General features: G+C 35.4%; 2 protein-coding genes across 2 annotated transcripts; both read left to right on the top strand.

Moving 5' to 3' along the window:
* The first annotated feature begins 133 nt into the window (after window positions 1-133).
* ube2nb (ubiquitin-conjugating enzyme E2Nb) lies at window positions 134-8,572 on the top strand. The gene is made up of 4 exons (XM_067391398.1): window positions 134-281; window positions 3,454-3,700; window positions 3,946-4,086; window positions 5,226-8,572. Exons 1-4 carry the CDS (start codon window positions 252-254, stop codon window positions 5,270-5,272), a joined length of 465 nt encoding a protein of 154 aa, XP_067247499.1. The 5' UTR covers window positions 134-251; the 3' UTR covers window positions 5,273-8,572.
* Window positions 8,573-10,614: 2,042 nt separating this feature from the next.
* Window positions 10,615-20,743, top strand: nudt4b (nudix (nucleoside diphosphate linked moiety X)-type motif 4b). Its single transcript, XM_067390807.1, has 5 exons — window positions 10,615-10,995; window positions 17,204-17,314; window positions 17,519-17,563; window positions 17,676-17,763; window positions 19,088-20,743. The coding sequence occupies exons 1-5, from the start codon at window positions 10,900-10,902 to the stop codon at window positions 19,282-19,284; spliced, it is 537 nt and encodes a 178-aa protein (XP_067246908.1). The 5' UTR covers window positions 10,615-10,899; the 3' UTR covers window positions 19,285-20,743.
* Window positions 20,744-22,071: the final 1,328 nt, after the last annotated feature.

The following is a 22,071-nucleotide window of genomic DNA, read 5'->3' as shown; positions in this document are numbered from 1 at the left end:
ATCAGAACAGATGCTTAGAAAATTAACAATAAAAAGTAAAATGAATGAAATAAAATCTAAATGATACAGTATTATGATTTTTTTTAAACGTTCACTAATAAACGCGCATTTCCCCAGAAAACTACATTTCCCAGAAAACCTATTGGAGCGGATGATGATGCGTTTACCGGAAGACGTGCGCGCATGCGCTGTCAACCTCAACGCGAGGAGTAGGGAGCGGGCCACGGTGCAAACCGCATTAATAAAACAAGATGGCTGGATTGCCCCGCAGGATTATTAAGGTACATCTCCCATAATGTTTCTTTTGTGTGTTCCGTTGCGGTATTTTTACGCGCTGCAAAAGCGATGCGTTAAAAATAAGGGAAAACGGCACGTGCTGCTGGCCCGAGCTCGCGCTGCAGCAGGGTGGCTCCCGCGCGCACACTGTTTTTAAACATGCACGTTTCATAAAATATGGGGGAAATAGCCTTCATAAAAAGAGCAACATGGACTAATGACATCAGATATTTCAGGTTTGTTAAAGAGCCAGTAATGTAAGCGAACAGCGATGCTCCTGTCAGCTGAGAGATTCTGGGTGTGTTTAAAGCCGCTGCGTGACACATGAACATGTTTACAGATGCGCTGCAGTGCGAAACACTGAAGAAATGTCTGTTAGTGTTGTCTGCAGGTGGACATTTTGTGCTATATTGTGCAATGACAGTTTACATGCAATCAGGAAATGAACTGAACTACTCAAAGTAAATATATGATTAATTAAGCGAATGGAGATTAGTTCATTGCTGTTTGTTTTATATATATATATATATATATATATATATATATATATATATATATAATATACCTTCCTAATTTTGCATTGCCAGAATTTTGATTGTCATCAAGTCTGATCCACACTGACTGCAGCTCATTCTTGCTAAGAACCGCCCACTTACTCTGACTGACGCTTAAAGAGACCAACCATAGATTTGATGCGCCATTTGGGGGTTTTGTTCATCTTTAACCCTCTGGCAGGCTCGCCAGGTTTTCACAACAAATTCCCACCCAATTGCTACTCAAAACTAGCCCAAATCGCATTTTAGAGGGGATCCCTGTTAAAATAAATTGCGTTCCGGGGGTAACATTCGCATCTCAGGGACTAAATATCATGTTATTTGAAGTCGCTTCAATCCGCGGACATGAAAAACAACCCACGGCAACAGTGTTAAAGTAGCCCAATTCTGCGGAAAAATCACAGACTTGGCAACACTGCCCTCTGGTGCTCTTCAAGTGTTGGTCAAAAATGACAGAATTTTTTTTTTTAATGAAATGAATGTACTATTTTTTTTTAGTTCAGTAATGTTTTTTTATATAATATTTTGTATTTTAGGGGATTTTATGGTACTAAATTATATTTACAATGTAGTTATTATCCATTTATTCACTTTTTGAGCATAGAGCTGAAACTGAAATTTCCAACTTAAACGGTTTTTCGAGCACAGACTTAAAGCGTTAGTTCACCCAAAAATGAAAATTCTGACATTTATTACTCACCCTCATGTCGTTCCACACTCGTAAGACCTTCATTCATCGAACAAAAATTAAGATAGTTTTGATGAAATCCGATGGCTCAGTGAGGCCTGCATAGGGAGCAATGACATTTCCTCTCTCAAGATCCATTAATGTACTAAAAACATATTTAAATCAGTTCATGTGAGTACAGTGGTTCAAAATTAATATTATAAAGTGACGAGAATATTTTTGGTGCGCCAAAAAAAATGAAATAATGACTTATATAGTGATGGCCGATTTCCAAACACTGCTGCAGGAAGCTTCAGATCGTTATGAATCAGTGTGTCGAATCAGCAGTTCGGAGCGCCGAAGTCAGGTGATTTCAGCCGTTTGTTGGTTTGACACGCGAAAATGCATATGAAGCAAATGTGTTCTGAAGATTAACGAAGGTCTTACGGGTGTGGAATGACATCAGGGTGAGTAATAAATGACAGAATTTTCATTTTTGGTTGAACTAACCCTTTAATTTTGATATCCTTTTAAAGATGACACTTGGCAAATTATTGCTGAAATGAAAAAAAGTTTGAACAGTTAACTTAAGAAAAGTTACAGAATTTTATGCTTATTTTTATGAAAATTGCACAAAAATACTATTCTAAATTTTTAAATGAAATATATATTTTCAAAAACATTTTTTTACTCTAAAATGACAAGAAAATCAAAGCCATAAATCTAAACAAGTTGTGTTCCAAATTTGAGCTTTATATCTCAAAAAATGAGCTTTCAGTAAGATTTTGTTTGGGTGCAGTGCCAAAAGTTTTCATTAGATGAAATTTTAGATGAAATGCGCTCTTTTTCTTTTTTGTGACTATTTTTTTCAGGACCATTTAACCGTTTCTAATCACGTCCATGATTTTTTTGTTTGACAAACTTTATTAGGGTCATTGACGAATAAGGTTTTTGAAAGTGTAAAAAAACATAATGGAGCTATAATTCATTTTGAAGTTTTATTAAGTGTTAACAATGAGATTGTGGTTTTTATAATCAATTAACACTGCTTTTGTAATTTTTACAAGATGGATAAAATTTGTCACCAAAAAGGTCATTTGTTATTTAGTACAAGTTTTTAAAAATTACATTTTCCATGTTTTATAGCGGTTGTACCTAATGACCTGATGTTTCGGGACATGCATTTGAGCAAGTGAAAACATAAATGTTTCATATATTTGAAAGAGAGTTAGTTACTTTGCTTCATGACCATGTGGTACTTTGCAGGTGTCTGAATGATGTCACATCCTGTCACATGATATTGACCACATGACTTGACCCAAAATGGTCCCTTAATTGATTATTCCGAAATCCGAAGGACATCAATGAAATAAATTTTTCCGGACATTCTTTCTCATAACAAAGCAACGACTTCTACACATAATTTTAATACCATTTTGCACTATGTTGATATATGATATATTATAAAATATTATAAAATCATGCCAGAATAAAAATTATGTACATTTATTACATTTTTATACATGCTGTATTGGTCTTTGGACGGTTAAACCAAATGACCTTTTGGTACTTCAAAATCTTTAAAATACCTTTATTTGTAGCAAAATATAATTAAAACATTTTTGATTCAATAAAAGAGATTCCTTACATACTTTGGATATCTCATCTTTGTTTTGTTTTTTTAATAATTATTAAGGCCTTTGGACCAAAAAATTACGCGTCACGTCATTGACCCAATAACAGTTTTTATCTTAAAATGGTTCATTGTAGCAACCCAATACTTTCTAAATGCACTTTGTTTCCAAGCAACTGAAACCAATAAAGGTGAAGCTGCTTTATCTGTATTTTTTACATCTATACTTATGCATTTGGCAGCGTCTTGCATTGCATTACATTTTATCCATTCATGCACTCCCTGGGAATCGAACCCATGATCTTGTGTATGTGCCTATATAGGAGACGCAGCGCTTGATGGCCGAGCCTGTGCCGGGAATCAAAGCAGAGCCTGACGAGGGGAACGCTCGATATTTCCACGTGGTCATCGCTGGTCCGCAGGATTCACCCTTTGAGGGTGGGACATTCAAACTGGAGCTGTTCCTCCCAGAGGAATATCCCATGGCTGCTCCGAAGGTCCGATTCATGACCAAAATCTACCACCCCAATGTGGACAAACTGGGGAGGATCTGTCTGGACATCCTGAAAGGTGTCTCATCTGATGATGTATTTTACATATAGTATCATATAGTGAAAAAAATATGGAGGGAAAAATATCAGTATGCAATGATATTACGCTATATTTCAGTTAACTATTGATCAGACTGTAGATGATTGTCTGCAGCAGCTTTTTCAGCCACGTTTTGATCCTGTTGATCAGGCCTCTATGTATCAAATATGATACTGTAGTCTTTATATGGCTAATGTTCACATTCACCTCCTCCTCTCCTGTAGATAAGTGGTCTCCAGCTCTCCAGATCCGTACAGTGCTGCTCTCTATCCAGGCTTTACTAAGCGCTCCGAACCCTGATGATCCACTCGCCAATGATGTAGCTGAACAGTGGAAGAGCAACGAGGCTCAGGCCATTGAAACAGGTCAGATATGTAGGACTAGCTGGGCTTTTTATGTTGCTATATAAGTACTATGCTATTTTTTGTATGTATTTTTTGGTAGAAAAGTGGATGAATGTCACAACTTGTTCAGCTCACATTATAATAATGAATCCTATTTTAGAATCATGCAAGTTTTTTTGTTATTCCAGTTCTCATTACTGTATTAGTCATATTTTACTGGTAGGTTTTGTGAGATTCACCCAAATAAAGTCAATATGATATTAATTGCTGTTCTTGAGGGTGTTTGAGCTTTTCAAGATTCTAACTTTATTGATATGTAAAAAAAAAAATAACATTGCCAAAGCATTGGTAACATTAAATTACAGACCTACACATTTACACGATTAAATGTTCTAATAATGTTATTTTACTAATGTCCCCGTTAAGTTATGAAAAGTTTTAAAAAAATGTCTTGGTTATTCGAACATTAAGGAAACATTCCATTTTGCAAACATTTTGGAACGTTACTTTTAAATTTTCTCTGAACGTTCTGAAACAGCTAGTAACATTTAAAAAATGTTACACGAATGTCCAACTAAAATGTTGTATAAATAGCAATTTGTTTTTTTTTTTGCTAACTTTTTATGTGTTTTCATAAATAACCGCGAGCACCATGTTTTACCATGACTAATATCGATCTAGCTTACTGCAGTGTGCAACAAGTGTCACATAGCAGCCGCTGAGCGAACACAGAGTAGCATTATAACAACTTTCAACACACAAATGTATCTAATATGATGATCAGCGGTGCGTTACGCCTCAAACACATGACCAGAAGCAGCAGAAACGCTTGTTTGCGGCATAATAAAAGCTCCACTGCTCTTGAGCCGCGTGCTGCGCTCGTCTCTCATTAGCAATCGCTCCAGTGGCCTCGTTCAGCTCCAAAACCCTGCTTCATACTACAGTAATGTTAATAAATCTTTAATACATTAGCTCATCCATGAGTCCCGTCGGATTCTTTCCACTGGCTGTAGACTTGAAAACAACACCTCTCATGATTCCACAAAATCAAGGCGTCATCAAGCTACGCCTTTGTTTTGAATAAGCGACCTCTACTGGTGAAAGTTACATATTGTGCCTTTAAATGTTATTCAGTGTTAATGTTATTTTCTCTCTTGCAGCCCGAACATGGACCAGGCTTTATGCCGGCAACAACATTGAAGTTTAGAAGAAGGAAAAGGTGTCATCAAGTGAGAGAAGTGGAACAATCTCCTCCTGTCTTCTTTTGCATTTAAAGGACACTTTCTCAGACAAATTAAAACAGCAAACGAAAAAAATTCCGACTCAAAAGCATCTACTGCAGCCGTTTGGGTGAGTGTGGGGTGTGTTCCTGGTTCAGCTCAGAGATAATGTTCGCTCCACTATATGATCTCTCTGCTTCTGGGTTCGGCCAGGAAATTATGTGTGGTGACGGCCTGGGCCTTCCCAGCTTCCCTTGCGTGGTCACTACACTGGACCCTGTCAGAATGGGTATTACAGTGTCTATTAGAGTGGATTTCACTGGATCCAGGCCCTACACCCAGGTGGATGGTTCATTTTTGTTAGTTAATTTTTATGTTACGGGGCATAGAGGGGCTGTTAACATTGGTTGCATATATGCTGCTTCTTGGTCAGGGACAAAATGATGTGAATTTTATTTTTTTTTTTTTACCTTTTTCTTCCTGTGAAACTCTTGAGTTCATTAAAAGCATGTGGTAAACCCGTCTAAATCATGGCCTATCTGACAGAACCTGCTCTGACGCTGTTGTTTTCCAAACGAAACTTGTGTGAGTGTGCGTTTAAAGGTTTGTTTTTAGGCTGGAGAGGAATATGTATGACTTGTCTGGGAAAATTAAATCTGTAAATGTTCAGTTTTAGTAAAAATATTTTTTGTTATGTTATTTGGTTTGTTCTCTTTATTAAGTTTTTTTTTTTTTTTTTTTTTTGCAGGTTTGAATCTGATTGTCATTGAAGCTTGTTTCACCCAAATAATTAAAAAGATTTAAAAAAAGTAATTGTGACTTTCTCACAGTTCTGTATATATCTTGCAATTCTGACTTTCTCACAATTCCAAGTTTATAACTCACAATTCTGACTTTTTCACAGAAATCTTAGTTTACACAAAGTCTGAATTGTGAGATATAAACTCACAATTGCAAGAAAAAAGTCAATTGCAAGATATTAACGTGAAATTGTGAGGAAAAAATCAGAATTGTAAGTCATAAAATAAATCAAAAGGTAATTGCAACTTTATATATTGGAATTTGGTCTTTATAACTTGCAATTGTGAGTTTGTGTCAGAATGTGAGATATAAAAAAAATCGGATTTTAAAATTCCCAATTCTTAATTTTTCTTACAATTGCAAGTTTATAACTCACGATTCTGACTTTTTTTTCGCAATTGCGAGTTTATAACTCACGATTCTGACTTTTTTTTCGCAATTGTGACTATAACTCGCGATTCTGACCTTTTTTTCGAGATTGCATTTATAACTTGCAATTCTGACTTTTTTCTTGCAATTGCACGTTTATATCTTGTGATTTTGCCTTTTCTCACACTTGCAAGTTTATAATTCATGATTCTGACTTTTTTTTTCTCAATTGTGACTTTAAAACTTGCAATTCTGACTTTTTTCTTGCAATTGCACGTTTATATCTTGCGATTTTGCCTTTTCTCACACTTGCAAGTTTATAACTCACGATTCTGACTTTTTTCTCAATTGTGACTATAACTTACGATTCAGACTTTTTGCGCAGTTACGAGTTTAACTCACAATTCTGACTTTTTCCGCAATTGCAAGTTTATAACTCGCGATTCTGATTTTTCTCTTATATCTTGCGATTCTGACTTTCTCGCAATAGTGACATTATAACTTAAGATTCTGACTTTTCTCACATTTGCGAGTTTGTCTTGCGATTCTGACCTTTTTTTTGCAATTGCGAGTCTATAACTCATGATTCTAACTTTTCTCACAATTGCGAGTTTATAATTTACAATTCTGACCTTTTCCCTCCAAATTTTAAGATATAAACTCATAATTTAAAGTGCTAAAGACCAGATTCCTGCATATATAGTCACAATTACCTTTTTAATTTTTGTATTATTTCTTGGTGAAAACAAGCTTCCATAGAATGTATCCTGAAAAAAAAAACAGTAAATGTCAAATAATTTCACAACATGAATGGCATGCATACAAACACTGCATGTGTTTAGTCTCAACAACTGCCCTGCCTTTCATGTGTGTTAATGTGAAAGTTCACTTCTGCAAATAAAACAGAAAATAATTGATCTGGTTTTGAGACAGGCACCATTAAACCATGTTTTTAATCAATGCAGTATATTTTCAGTATTTGAATAAGAATCATTTTCTTTACAGTATTTTGTCAATAATGAGATGGCTTCTGAAATGTAGGTTTCTGTGAAATAATTCTTTTAGATACTCCATTACATGGAATTAATTTGTTTTCAGGCAGTTTAGAGCAACAAAAAAAAATAATGTGATAACTCTATAAAATGATAGGCTATATATTTTGTTTCATACAAACTACATTTCCCCCAGTAAACATGAATCCTTTAAAGCTTTAAAATGAAAGATCTTCAATACATCTCTATAAAGAAATTTCTGTCTGGTAATGACATTTCACATGCTAAAATGAGATTTAAATCCCATATTTCCAGTGTTGTCTCAGACTTCTGGAGCCGCAGTGACCTCTGGATTTATGAATCAAGTTCTCTGAGACCTGCAGGACGGCAGCTCTGTCGTATCTCTTATCTCTCTTCTCTTCCACATGACTTGGTTCTTCTACCAAATGACAGGTTATATAACTGTCTCAGTGGTGCAGAGCTGCTGTGGCTGCAGTTGAAGTTATTTCTGCACTTGCGACGGCACATTTCTTCGTCCTGTATGTTTGTGTCTGGCTGCAGGCCTTTTATAGGATTGGGACATCTAGAGCAATCAAAACAGCTTCTTGTTTCTGTCTTCTCATATCTAATGAGCCGTTTGTTATGTCTGCAGTGTCTCAATGGCTACCATTACAGGATTTCTAAAGACATTGAGTGTTTGCATATGGTCACGAATAGAACTGATTACTATTTACTATTTAGTCTGTTTGAGCGCTGACAGATGAGTGTTTCTGACCGGTAAACCTGCATACAAATGAGAGAGACAGTAACTCTCATGAAGCTTATTATGCAGTAAATGTGAATGAAAAGTCACGTTCAGTGAGTGTGTGGCAGATGTTGCTCCGATCAGATCCATGTAATCTCATTAAGGCCGTGAACAGATTCACGCTTCTCTGATCTGTCTCAGAATCTGTTGAGCTGAAAGCCCATGGCAAACGTTTATTTCCATTATGCTGCTGTCTTATTAACGTGCTTAATGAGTTTGGCCCATGTTGAGTTTGAGGTTCTAGTCTACGTCATCATGGTTCATGACACAAGTTAGTTTACTCACTAACCAGATGTCTGTAATTCACTCATTAAAGGAATGACGACTGCAGGCATGTGTGGTTCTTCTGTCTGTCTTAGGTTAATTAATCTTCCTCATCAAGAATGATGTTCACTTGAATTTTATTGGTGTATTAAGATAATAATGGATTTATGTGGGAAAAGTGATTTGCAATATTTCTAAAGTGTTAAGATGTCAAGTTAAATTGTTAAGGTTGCGATAATGTATTTACAACATTCTCCTAACCTTATTTTTACTCACAATATAACATTCTTTGAACGTTTATTTGTAATATTCATAAAAAGTTAACGTTAATATTCGTCAAGTACAAGTAACATCATAAGGACGTTACGGATATGTTGTACTCAGAACATTTTCTCAACGTTATTAAAACATTCATCAAGTAAAAATAGTATAAAGACGTTCAAAGAACAACATAAGATAATAATAAAATATTTATAATGTTATAAGTATATGCAGTCCGTAACTTTTGGCACTTTAGCAGTTAAAGGATTAGTTCCTGATTATTTACTCACCCTCATGCCATCCAAGATGTTCATGTCTTTCTTTCTTCAGTCAAAAAGAAATGAAGGTTTTTGATGAAAACATTCCAGGATTATTCTCCATATAGTGGACTTCAATGGCCTCCAGATGGTTGAAGGTCAAAATTACAGTTTCAGTGCAGCTTCAAAGGGCTTCAAACGATACCAGACGAGGAATAAGGGTCTTATCTAGCGAAACGATCTTCCATTCTTGAAAAAAAATATAACTGTATATGCTTTATAAACACAAATGATCGCGTTGCACGTGCTTCCGCTTTCCGTATTCTTCAAAAAGCTTACACCGTATGTCCTACGCCTTCCCTATTCTACTTACGGAACGAACGCAGCACCAGTTAACTTAATTTCTTTTCGACTGACGATCTTGGATGACATGGGGGTGAGTAAATTATAAGGAAAATTTTATGTAAAAGTGGACTAATCCTTAAATAAACAGAACTGCATGCGTCTTGCAGAAGAACTTCGTAGCCGGGGCTACTTCTCTCTGACAAGTCACGCAGGTACTGTGCTACTCCGCAGCGGTGCTGAACCGAACCAGTCTAAAATAGTCCGAATATAAACACTTATTATAGGTGTATCATAGTGATTCAGGATAAGACAAAAATACTGTTTGGAAAATGGATTCATGATGCACTTGCTCATTATATAATTTTTGTAAAATTTGAACACAAAATAGTTAGTGAAAGTTGTGGGAAGGTTCCCTCTTTGCTGTCACAGGTCCACAGATTTGGTTTTGAGTCAAATGTCCGATTACAAATGATTTAAAGATTAAACCCACCTTGAAAAATGCTCTCTGTAAAAGTGATGATTGAATCACTCAAATCTGACAATTCTCTCCCAAACTCTTTCTTCATCATGTTTTCACATTGATTAGCCTACAATGTTGTCGAATTCCTTTCTTGTCAAAGTTAAACAATGTCATCATTCATAATTTAATCAGATCGGTATCTTTATGCCAAAGTCCAGTAGATGCTCACTAACCGCAGAGAAAAGTTTACAGGTATTACACCTCTTTTTACTCAACTGGTTGGGAATGGTGCACAGTATTAATTTAATATAAGTTAATTTCTGCATTCGTTTATTTTTATTATTCTTAATATCTACATATTTTGTCGAAAAGCACGTGATTGATTCGTGTTTGTGCTCAACAGATAGGCCTATCTATGCTCAAATTACGTATTTCGTCTAAATAACAATTCTTAAATTAACAGTAAAGATCAGTTATATATTAATCTGCGGAATATGTGACAGGAGGCCACGCAGTAATGCGGTAACGGACATGTGTGAGCGAGCGCAGTTCACGGACCCGCCTGACGGAGGTCTCGAGCGCTGATCCTACTACGACGAAGGTGCCGCTCATGTATATAAATTAGTTTGTGATGACGTAGCGGCGCTGCCTTCCAATGGTGGAAGCTGTTGGTTAATGTATGCTGACGTTGCCTGGTAACCTTCCAATGCTAACGGTTTCACTTATGAATATTAAGAACCAAGCCGTCATCATACTAACGTTAGTAATTTCCCACCCGGCCCACCACACACGTATATATACCGGGAGAAGACGAGGCATTTTGACCTGGGAATGGGTAGCGGAATGCAGAGTTGACGTTAAAGAATTGAATTTACCGGACTGAACGCGGAGGAATGCGTTAAATAGGATTTTAAACCGACGCAAACCCGTAGGCTCGGTCCAGCCCGGTACTGCTCCGTCTTTCTGACCGTCGGTGGTGACTCACGGAGCTCGGGCCGTTCACGGAGCATTACTGACCGGCAGTCGGATATATCAACCGAAGGACCGACAGGATTTCAGCATGAAGTTCAAACCGAACCAGACTCGAACGTACGACCGGGAAGGATTCAAGCGGCGGGCGGCGTGTCTGTGCTTCAAGAACGAACGGGAGGATGAGGTACGGAGATATTATCTAAACCAGACATGATGCTCTGGTGAGAAATCACTGTATCACCATCACCAATATATGTCAACAAACAGATATTTGAAGAATATATACTGTATAAATATGAGCTATAAATCAGGTGTCATGTGATGTCGCTGGGTTTTCAATCTCTTAGATGTCAAAGAAGGACCCCCAAATATAAACAACCTGGTGAACCCCATCCTAAAATTTAAAAGGCATCCATATTTTATAAACACTAAAAAATGTATGTTAAAAATCTAAGTTACATAATTTGTTCAACTCACTATGCTCATGTATTTCTTTATTTAATTTTAATCTAATTTTTATTTATGTTAGTCAAAAAAAGCATGCATTAATTTTAATCTAATATAATAGATTATTAAAAAAAATGTATTCCTTTATTTTAGAGTTAATATAGATATAAATGCATAGATTGATATATTTAATTTTGATTTCCAACTTATTCCAAACAAATATTGTACTATCCCGACACTGTTTACATTTTAGAAGTGATCTGAAATCAGTTTATCACTGTCAGGTGTTCTTAGAAAGTTTTTGCAGCATGCGTGTTTGTAACTGTTCAGATCACTGCGCAGCGTAATCTAGAGCACATCTGTTCATTTAATTCTCATCTAGGGCTGTAATCACTGTCACACAACACTGTACAGGACAAAATCCCATTGATCCTCATTAGTCGAGTAAACCTGTTTCAAATGCATGATAACCCATTAGAAAACTGGATTAAACCTTTTGTTTCCATCCATCCATAACCACCCACCCACCCATCACACACATGTCAGCTTCGCTCCGGCTGTCCCTATGACTTGTCCTGTTACCCATGACTTAAAGGCACTTTAGACTGTCGGTCAGCGGGCTTCCGTAGTGCAGTTATGCAATAAAAGCACGTCAGACTGCAGCTCTCCTGTTTCTGCATGTATACAGCTGCACCAGGTTACTCTACTTCCAAGAATGGAGATTTAAGAAAGCACATTTATGTCACATCAGATCATTTTGAATTTGCTGCAGGTTTGTTGATGAGTATCTCTAGCCATGGATAAAGGCATTGCTGCTTGTTTCAGTGTATGAGGGCAACACTGAAAAAAAAAAAAAAAAATGTTTTTAGGATTTACTTTAAAAACACTTAAAGGACTTAAAGGATTAGTTCACTCTGGAATTAAAATTTCCTGATCATTTACTCACCCCCATGTCATTCAAGATGTTTATGTCTTTCTTTCTTCAGTGGAAAAGAAATGAAGGTTTTTGAGGAAAACATTCCAGGATTTTTCCTCATATAGTGGACTTCAATGGGGACCAATTGGGGTCCAAATGTCAGTTTCAGTGCAGCTTCAAAGAGCTCTACATGATCCCAGACGAGGAATAAGAGTCTTATCAAGCAAAACGATTGGTGATTTTCTAAAAAAAAAAACCACAAACCACAAATACTCGTCTTGCACTGCTCTGCGATGCTCCACGCATTAAGTAATCACATTGAAAAGGTCACGTGTGACGTAGGCTGATGTACCAAGCAAGTGTTTACAAAGAAAATATGCAAAGACTAAGTCATATGGCATTTTAAAAAAAAGGTATGTCGGACAATTTTTAAGTTTGAGGAGAAAATTAGTTTTCCACCCTCGGTACTTCCGTGACCTTTCCAACATGATTACATAATGCGTGGCTCATCGCAGAGCAGTGCAAGATGAGCATTTGTGGTTAAAAAGAATATAAATTGTTTATTTTTTAGAAAATTGCCAATGGTTTCTCTAGATAAGACTCTTATTCCTCGTCTGGGATCATGTAGAGCTCTTTGAAGCTGCACTGAAACTGACATTTGGACCTTCAACCTGTTGGTTCCCATTGAAGTCCACTATATGGAGAAAAATCCTGGAATGTTTTCCTCAAAAACCTTCATTTCTTTCCGGCTGAAGAAAGAAAGACATGAACATCTTGGATGACATGGAGGTGAGTAAATTATCAGGAAAATTTAATTCTGAAGTGAACTAATCTTTATGTACAACTTTAAAAAATAATTTTTTTACAGTGCAGTTTTTGTGTTTAATGTGTGATTCATACAGTAAAACATGAATACAGGCAATAAAAGGTTTTAATTATCTTGTAGGCGACCAGTAAAGTCTTGAGTGCATCTTGTAAATAATTAATCACACCATAAACCTGCAGATATACGAGTTAGTTTTGTGCCAGAGGTTTCTGCTTTTCCGATGATCTCTTCCTTGTATCCAAGTAACCGAACAGAAGAATCTGAGTAGTTTGAGCTGTTGTGTGTGTAAATCTGTGGTTGCTGCATATCAACTCTGTAGTTTTACCCATCACGGCGTCTGTTCGCTCATGCCCGCTGATCTCAGACCAGCTCCACAAACATTCCCGGCACCGCGTGCCAACTACAGACCGATCCGCAGTCAGTGCATGTCTGTGTAAGCGAGGGGAACTCATTTGAAATGGCTGCCCTTTGTGTCGGAGTGAAAGAGGGTGAGTAGAGGGCAGAGGATCAGCGAGCGCATGAGTCAAAATCCCTCCCTTTCAGCGCTCTTCATACACTCAGTCTCTCGCCACAGCGGTGATCAGCAATGGCAAAATCTGTGAGTGTGTTAGTAGGATTTAAACAGTGATTTGTCTCATCCAAAGTCTTCCATTTGTCCCACAATGCATGCCTGTAATGCTACAGGTGTCTAAAGCAGGAGAAATGTCACTCCATTTAGCATCATGTGATGTGTTTATGATTAAATACAGACCTGTTTTCCTAGAATCTGTTACTGTAAACATACAGCAGATTTAGAATAACTCTGCTACTGCTAAAATAGTCACAAGAATTATTTCAACCATATACAGATGTAGTCACCTGACTCTTTATTAAGTGATGATGCTTTTTGTCTGGGTCTCAGGGTTATCATAGAAGACTAAACTAAAACTAAAACCATAAGAAACACTTTTATTATGTAAAATACAATTTTTTTTTTTTTTTTAATTTTCAGCTAGTTGCAAAGAACACATTTTACACAATTTAGTTTAGCATGTACTAAAATAATTAAAACTTAAAAATGTATAACTATATATAGACATATTTTTAATAAACAAAACAAAAAAACTACAAAAATGACTAAAAAAACAACAAAATTACTAAAACTAACTAAAATCACAATGAAAATTTAAAAAAAAAAATTAAAAACTGATTCAAAATATTAATAAAAAATATAATATAAATAAAAAATAGTATCTCAATGATATTGAAATAACACTGGTCTATCTGTGAGTGGTAACTTTACCTTTATGCACTAAAATTACTAAAAAATAAAACTCAAATAAAAATTAATAAAAACTATATAGACACTAAAAAGCTACAAAACACCCAACTAAATAACTAAAACTAAACTAAAATATTAAAATATACAAAAATATTTATAAAAACTCTAATAATATACTAAAATAACACTGGTCTATTGTGTGAGTGGTTTAAAATAACTTTAACTTGATGTACTAAAATAACTTAAAACCGAAATAAATTAGACATATTTTAAAAAATAGTATCACAGTGGTCCTAAAATAACACGGGTCTGTTTGTGGTGCGGTCTGGTCGATAAGGCTGCTAACTGGTTCGTTCCAGAGAAATCCACAGACAAAATCAGATTCCCACCATTGTGTCCTTAAGCGGGACTCTTAACCCTGGGTTGCTCCAGGGTGTTTGTCCTTGTAATAAGGTCATGGCGCTCGGATGCGGTGATGTTGGGTGAAAGTCTGACAGCGGCTGTGATCTCCACTGGTGAGAAAATATGATTATGAAAGACGATCGTGTGCTGCAGTGAGTTTACATGCAAAAATCAGTCGTGTGAATATATCAGATCTGTTATGTTTATGCATTAAACTCTAAATCAATATGACATAGCTGGAAATAAGTGGCTGTGATTCAATTAGACACCTGATGATTCATGTTTCGCACCCACTTTGTTTTGATTACAAACGTCCTTGATGCGTCATTGAGAATCTGAAATGACTTTCACAATCTATTTTACTATAGTAATTTGACTTATTTCTGACAAAAAACAATGGATTTTGTCCATCAGGAATTGATGGATCATAGAAAGTAGCCTTTTCACACACTGTGATGATGCATTTCCACAGTCAACATCATAAAATATTTATATTTTATTTTAAATAAAACCCATGTTCATTTGTAACACTTTTTACTTTGTTATATTAACTTGGCAGTAAATCACAAAAAACTAGTTAACGCTGCTGTGTGAGGGATTGATGGATAATTTGACGTCTTTCTCTCTTCATATCAACAAAATCAATCTCTGTTTATTTATGCAGTATATACCAGCTGTGTAGATTAGCTTGTTTATTTATTTGGTAAACCAAAATTATCGCCCATGTAAAAGAGATTATACTGCAACAATGCCTGGCTGACTGCACATTATCCTTGATTTATTTTTGTTATTTTGGGGTCGAATGTGATATGGACGTGTTTTCAGCAGGGTGGAATTATAGGACTGTAAATTACAGGTTGTGGTTGAGTTATTCTCAAACCTGTTTGTACAAGAGGTTTCATTGTTGTCAATTTTTCCTAAACTGTACTTCATCACAGAGTGACAGGAACACACAGGTCGAGGTTGTTTTGTTGATTGAGGTTGAGAATCAGCTCTTTTGTACCTTAAGCTGATGGTCATGTGTGACCGACCCTGAGAAATCAGAACTGGACTAACATGTTTCAAGAAAACAGCTGTGTTTTAGATGAACTGGAACAGAAGAGCTGAAATCAAAGCTTTCCTTTGTCGTTTCTGTGACACAAACTCAAGCCTGTGTGCGGCACACCATAAAAATAACCTCCGTCTGGCCCAGAACATGCCAGGTGACAACAAGTGTCATGAACTTGTCAGACGCACGTGATGTCACTGTGCCACCATCATCAATCCCACAATCCTCTTAGTGCAGGAGAAACCTGAGGGCCTATGAGCAGCTGGAGGATTAGCCAATCAGAGAGCAGGATATAGCATCACAGTTGCAGTTCTGCTGCATCCATCTGTCAAAAGTCACTCACACGGGGTTATTATTGTTAACTAAAACTATTAAAACGTTTTTGTTGAGACCCATTATTAATTATTTAAAAAATACAGCAATAATTGAACCCTCACCCACACTTAAAAAAATAAAAATAAATAATAATTAGGGATGCACCGATATGAACATTTTGGCCGATAACGGATAATTCTTTATATTTGAAAGCTGATAACCGATATATTGGCCGATAAACCTAAATCAAAATATTTATATAATTTTTGAGAGCCTGATTATAAAAACAAAAGTCTCACCATTAAAAGCCATGTCCAAAACAAACGATTATAATGTTCTCATTATAATATTATGGACACATTTCTTTAATACATCAGAAACCAAAACTGAAATAAAAATTAATAAAAGCTATATAGACATTTTTAACAAAAAAATGACAAAAATACCCAACAAAATTACTAAAACCTTAACTAAAATTACAATAAAAATAGAAATAACAACCGATTTATATACAATAACATTAAACAATTTAACAATAATATTAAAAAATGAACATTTATCGGTAATCGGTAATCCCTAATAATAAATGTTTTATATATAATAAATGTTATAATAATAAATGTTTTTCCACATCATTATTTGTGTTAAAAAATTAACATGTTAATATATAGGATATAATATCACTGTACATAATATCTGCAAATAAAAAGTGTACTTTTGTTAGAATTGTGTGCAAATATGGAAAACTTAAAAAAAAATTTTAATTAAAATAATTCCATTTAGTTTTTCGTATTTAATTTCAGCTTTAAGTTGAAACACTACAATTACTAATTGGAAATAAATGAAAACTAAAACTGACATTAAAAAAATTAAATGGAAATAGTTATATTTAAAAGAATAAAAACTAAAAAAATTGACAAACACAACAAAACATTAAAAAAAATTAAAATATAAAAATAAAATGTAATTCAAGGTGTTAATAAAAATTATAATAGTATAAAATAATGCTAAAATAACACTGATATTGATATTTCAATAATAAACAATTCTTGGCCAAATTGTGCAGCTTTACAAACAAGCACAGCAAACCTGGATTTTTTTTTTTTTTTAAATTGCATTTTAAATCCCAATTCCAATTTTTATCAGAAAAATCACACTTTGAACCTGTTTTCCACAGGTGTTGTTGGTCAGCAGCAGTCGAAACCCGGATCAGTGGATTGTTCCTGGCGGAGGAATGGAGCCGGAGGAGGAGCCCTGTGGAGCTGCGGTTCGGGAGGTGTTTGAGGAGGTGCGACAACATGACATTTTACGTCATTTCTAGGAGTCAGGGCACAGCTTTATGTTTTTCCGCCCGGCACTCATTTAGCAGACACTTTTTTGATTGATGTTCATATTCAGTGAGGTCAGACGTCTGTTATTTACCAGGAATCTCATGGTTAAATGAAGGATTGTTGTGGATTTGATCCTATCTCTCTTGCTCTCTCTCCCTCAGGCTGGTGTGAAGGGTAAATTAGGACGTTTGCTCGGTGTGTTTGAGGTAAGGCTCTTCTCCCCCTCCTGATTGGACCGTTTTAACTCTTGAATGGATGTATCAGGAGATGATGTAATTACAGTCCCTCATACTGAAATAGTTTATTTTTCAACAACAGCAGAACCAGGACCGGAAACACCGGACGTACGTGTATGTGCTGACGGTAACAGAGACGCTGGATGCCTGGGAGGACTCTGTCAATATTGGTGAGTGTGTGTGTGTGTGTGTGTGTGTGTGTGTGTGTGTGTGTGTGTGTGTGTGTGTGTGTGTGTGTGTGTGTTTGTGTGTGTTTGTGTGTGTGTGTGTGTGTTTGTGTGTGTTTGTGTGTGTGTGTGTGTGTGTGTGTGTGTGTGTGTGTGTGTGTGTGTGTGTGTGTGTGTGTGTGTGTGTGTGTGTGTGTGTGTGTGTGCTGTTTTTGTTATGGATCTGCAAGGTATTCGACCCTTGGGATCTACTGATTTTTCAACTGACTGCACATATATTGCTCACACATGTTGGTTTCATCTGCTGTTTTATACTTCATGTTTCATTTTCATTTTTTAAATTGAATTGCATTTAATTATTTTATTTTATTTAGCATTTTTAATTTTTAATTTCATTATTTTTTTTTTATTGATTTATATTTATTTAATTTAGTTGAATTAATTCTCATGACCATTTTATTTTATTTAATTAATTAATTGTATTATTTTATATAATTGAATTAACCTCTCAAATTGCCATAACTATTTTATTTTATTATATTTTATTATTTAATTGAATTTAATGAATCCCTCATATTCTCAAGATTTTTTTATTCGATTGTATTTTTTTATTTAATTGTGTTTTTAATAATTTAATTAACCTCTCAAATTCTCATGGCTATTTATTTTATTTTATTATTTTATTTATTAATCTCTCAAATTCTAATGTCTCTTTTGTTTAATTTTATTGTATTTTATTATTTAATTTTATGAATTTATTTAAAATTCTCATGACTGTCGTATTTTATTTTATTATTTAATTTAATTTAATTAATCCATCATATCATGACCGTTTTATTTTATTTTGTTACTTAATTTTATTATTTTATATAATTTAATTAAATTATCATGACTTTTTTTTTATTTTATTGCATTTTATGATTTAATTTTATTAACCTCTCATTCTCATCACCGTTTTGTTTTATTTTATTGTACTTTAATATTTCATTTTATTATTTAATTTAATTTATTTAAAATTCTCATGACTATATGTTGTATTTTATTTTATAATGAAATTGAATTGAAACACTAATGCATGATGACGATCCATGATATAAGAACATTCCAAACGGAAGCAAGGTCATTTTTGTGCAGGATGTTTTAACACAAATGTCACACATTCTTCAGAATCCTACCCAAGAAACGTTCTTGTTTATTTCCAGTTTTAAAAGTTCCAGATTAAAATGTGGCCTTAGACCGTTGGACCTCACCGTACATTTGTAACATACTAATATTTGCAACACTTCCCATATTGCATTTCACTAATGCCGCAGTATTTGTCCTGTAGGCCGTAAGCGGGAGTGGTTTCCCATCGATGAGGCCATCAAGGTGCTGCAGAGCCACAAACCCGTTCACGCCGAGTACCTGAGACGTCTTCGGATCAGTCGCCCGTCCACCACCAACGGCAACCTGCTGCTACCACAAACATCTCCCAGCAGCCTCACAAACCTCTTCAGCGCTCCGCCATCGGCCGCCCGCAGATAGGACACACACACAGCACAAGCACACACACACCAACACACCTCCGTCTACACGAAACCACATCTCCCAGGAGACACAGCACCTCTTAGGCACTTTTGGGACGTTCTTTAGAGGGACAAACCAAAGTCGTCACTGAGGCTGTGTGGGATTTTTAGTGAAGAATGCCTTAATTTTTGTTTTTGAAGTTGATTTTTGGAAACTGTTACTGATTGGTTTTAGTTAATTATTGACCAGCTTCACAAAGCAGTTACATGGAAGTGCACTTCCATTTCCCCTCCAGAGCTCGGCATTCTGGGATTGTGATGTAGGGAATGTTTTAGCTCTCTGTTAGCGCTGTCACGACCCTTTAAGACGAGCCCTTTAAAAGCCCCTTCACTGCTGCTCCTCTCCGGAGAACCGGATCTCTGAAAGCATCGGAGAGTCCGCTTGATGAGATTTTGGGGAATTAGTTGTGAGCAGGAGGGTCGTAATCTGGGCACAGTTACTCGTTTATGCTTTGATTAAAAAAATAAAAGTTTGTAAATATACTAAAAGACTGAAGATGACAAATAATGTATCATGGTTTTTAACTAAAATGCAAATGTATTCATCTTTTCTGCTCTTAACTATTTCTATAAGCTCTTTCTTTAGGTGACTTTGAAAAAAACAACAACAGAACTGTGAATTTTGTTAGAGAAAAGAAAGAAATGTTCATGTGTAAATCTCACGGAAACAGTCAAGAACGTGCCCAGGTCATATTTCACTACCAAAAAAACAAATCGAAATATCATTTACTTAAAAAGAAGCCTATTTTCATGACACATGTTCTTCTCTCAAACAAAACAAATCTCATTATTATTACTAAAGTGCAAAACAAAGATATATTATTTAAATTATATTATATTACATGCTTAATTGAAGAAAAAAAGTTGAATTACAGTATTTGTTTACAGTAATAAGAATCTAAGAAGAATCACTATTAAAAATGGGAAGTAAGATTACAGTATAATAAAAAATGGTCATTAAATCAGGCTTCATTTTGTTTGATATATGCAGTGCTGCTTGAAAGTTTGTGAACGCCTTGCAGATTCTGTGAAAATGTGAATAATTTTAAGAGGGATCATATAATATGCATGTTATTTTTTTGTTTAATACTGTCCTGAATAAGATATTTTACATAAAAGAAGTCCACAAGACAAAACAATAGCTGAATTTATTAAAACAGCCCGCTCAAAAGTTTGTGAAGCATTGATTCTCAACACTGTGTGTGGTTACCTGATGATCCACGACTGTTTTTATGTTTTGTGATGGTTGTTCATGAGTCTCTTGTTTGTCCTGAGCAGTTAAACTGAACTCTGTTCTTCAGAAAAATCCTCCAGCTCCAAAATTCTTCAGATTTCCACCATCTTCTGTGTATTTGAACCTTTTCCAGCAGTGACTGTATGATTTTGAGATCCGTCTTTTCACACTGAGGATGATTGAGGGACTCAAACACAACTATTAAAAAAGGTTCAAACATTCACTGATGCTCCAGAATGAAACACAATGCATTAAACTTTTTATTTAAATATCATTGTTTTTCATTTAGTACTGCCTTTCGGAAGCAACTTAAATGTTTGCCAGAAGACAAATTAAGTACAATATTCCTTGATCTTCAAATTCAAAAGTTTTCACCCCCCGGCTCTTAATGCATCGTGTTTCTTTCTGGAGCATCAGTGAATGTTTGAACCTTTTTTAATAGTTGAGTTTGAGTCCCTCAATCATCCTCAGTGTGAAAAGATCAATCTCAAAATCATACAGTCACTGCTGGAAATATGCAAAGATGCTTGAAAACTGCTCAGGACAAACAAGAGACTCATGAACAACATCACAAAACCCAAAAACACACAGTATTGAGAATCAACGGTTCACATACTTTTGAATTGGGTCATATTTATGTCTATATATTTATATTATGTAAACCTTGTTTATGTCAAATATCTTATTCAGAACAGCACTAAATAAAAAATAACATGCATATTGTATGATCCCTCTTATTTTGTTCAAATTAATCACATTTTCAGATTCTGCAAACTTTCAAGCAGCACTATATTAAATTTGGGATGAAAAGTGACCTGTAAATGTTTTGTGAGATGAATTTTTGGCACCAGCAAAGCCTTGAATATCTGTCAGATCTGAGGATTGGGTGCCTTTTTCCTCCTTTACAACTTTAATATCATATTGTACTGTTATTGTTATTGTTTTGTTTTTCATACACTGATAAAGATTTGTTGATTGATGCTGCTCTGAATGGATGTTCCTGCTGTGATTGTGTGAGTGAGCTGATCTCAGATCAGAGTGTGAGCTTCTCTGCTGTAAACACACACACACACACACACACACACACTCCTGCTCATGTTTAGGTTCTGAGAGGTCAGGCATCATCTGACCCTGCCCTGTGTGTGTGTGTGTGTGTGTGTGTTGTGTGTGTGTGATAAAGAACAGGTTGGTGCCACTCTTTCGTTTGGGTCGAGCGATTGTACAAATTACACTTATCTTTAGATTACACTGAGATGTGAAGTGTCAAAGGCAAACTAACTAAAAACAACTAACTAAATGTACGTTTCCTAAAACAAATGGACTTTGTCCTTTAATAAAACAAAAAACAAAAACAGGAGTGTTATGAAGTTATTTGCCACACAAAATGTACGGTCTAATATTCTGGGTGTTCACATCCTGACACTTTGTAAACTGTAAACTGCATAAGGCCTGAAGAGTGTTTTGGGAGATTTACAAGAACTAACCGTTCTGAGATGCCAACGGGTCCACAGT

This window comes from Chanodichthys erythropterus, chromosome 8, assembly GCF_024489055.1.
Source record: "Chanodichthys erythropterus isolate Z2021 chromosome 8, ASM2448905v1, whole genome shotgun sequence".
Lineage (NCBI taxonomy): Eukaryota > Metazoa > Chordata > Actinopteri > Cypriniformes > Xenocyprididae > Chanodichthys > Chanodichthys erythropterus.
Note: the sequence above shows the minus strand (reverse complement) of the source record. Positions and strands in the feature narration are given on the sequence as shown.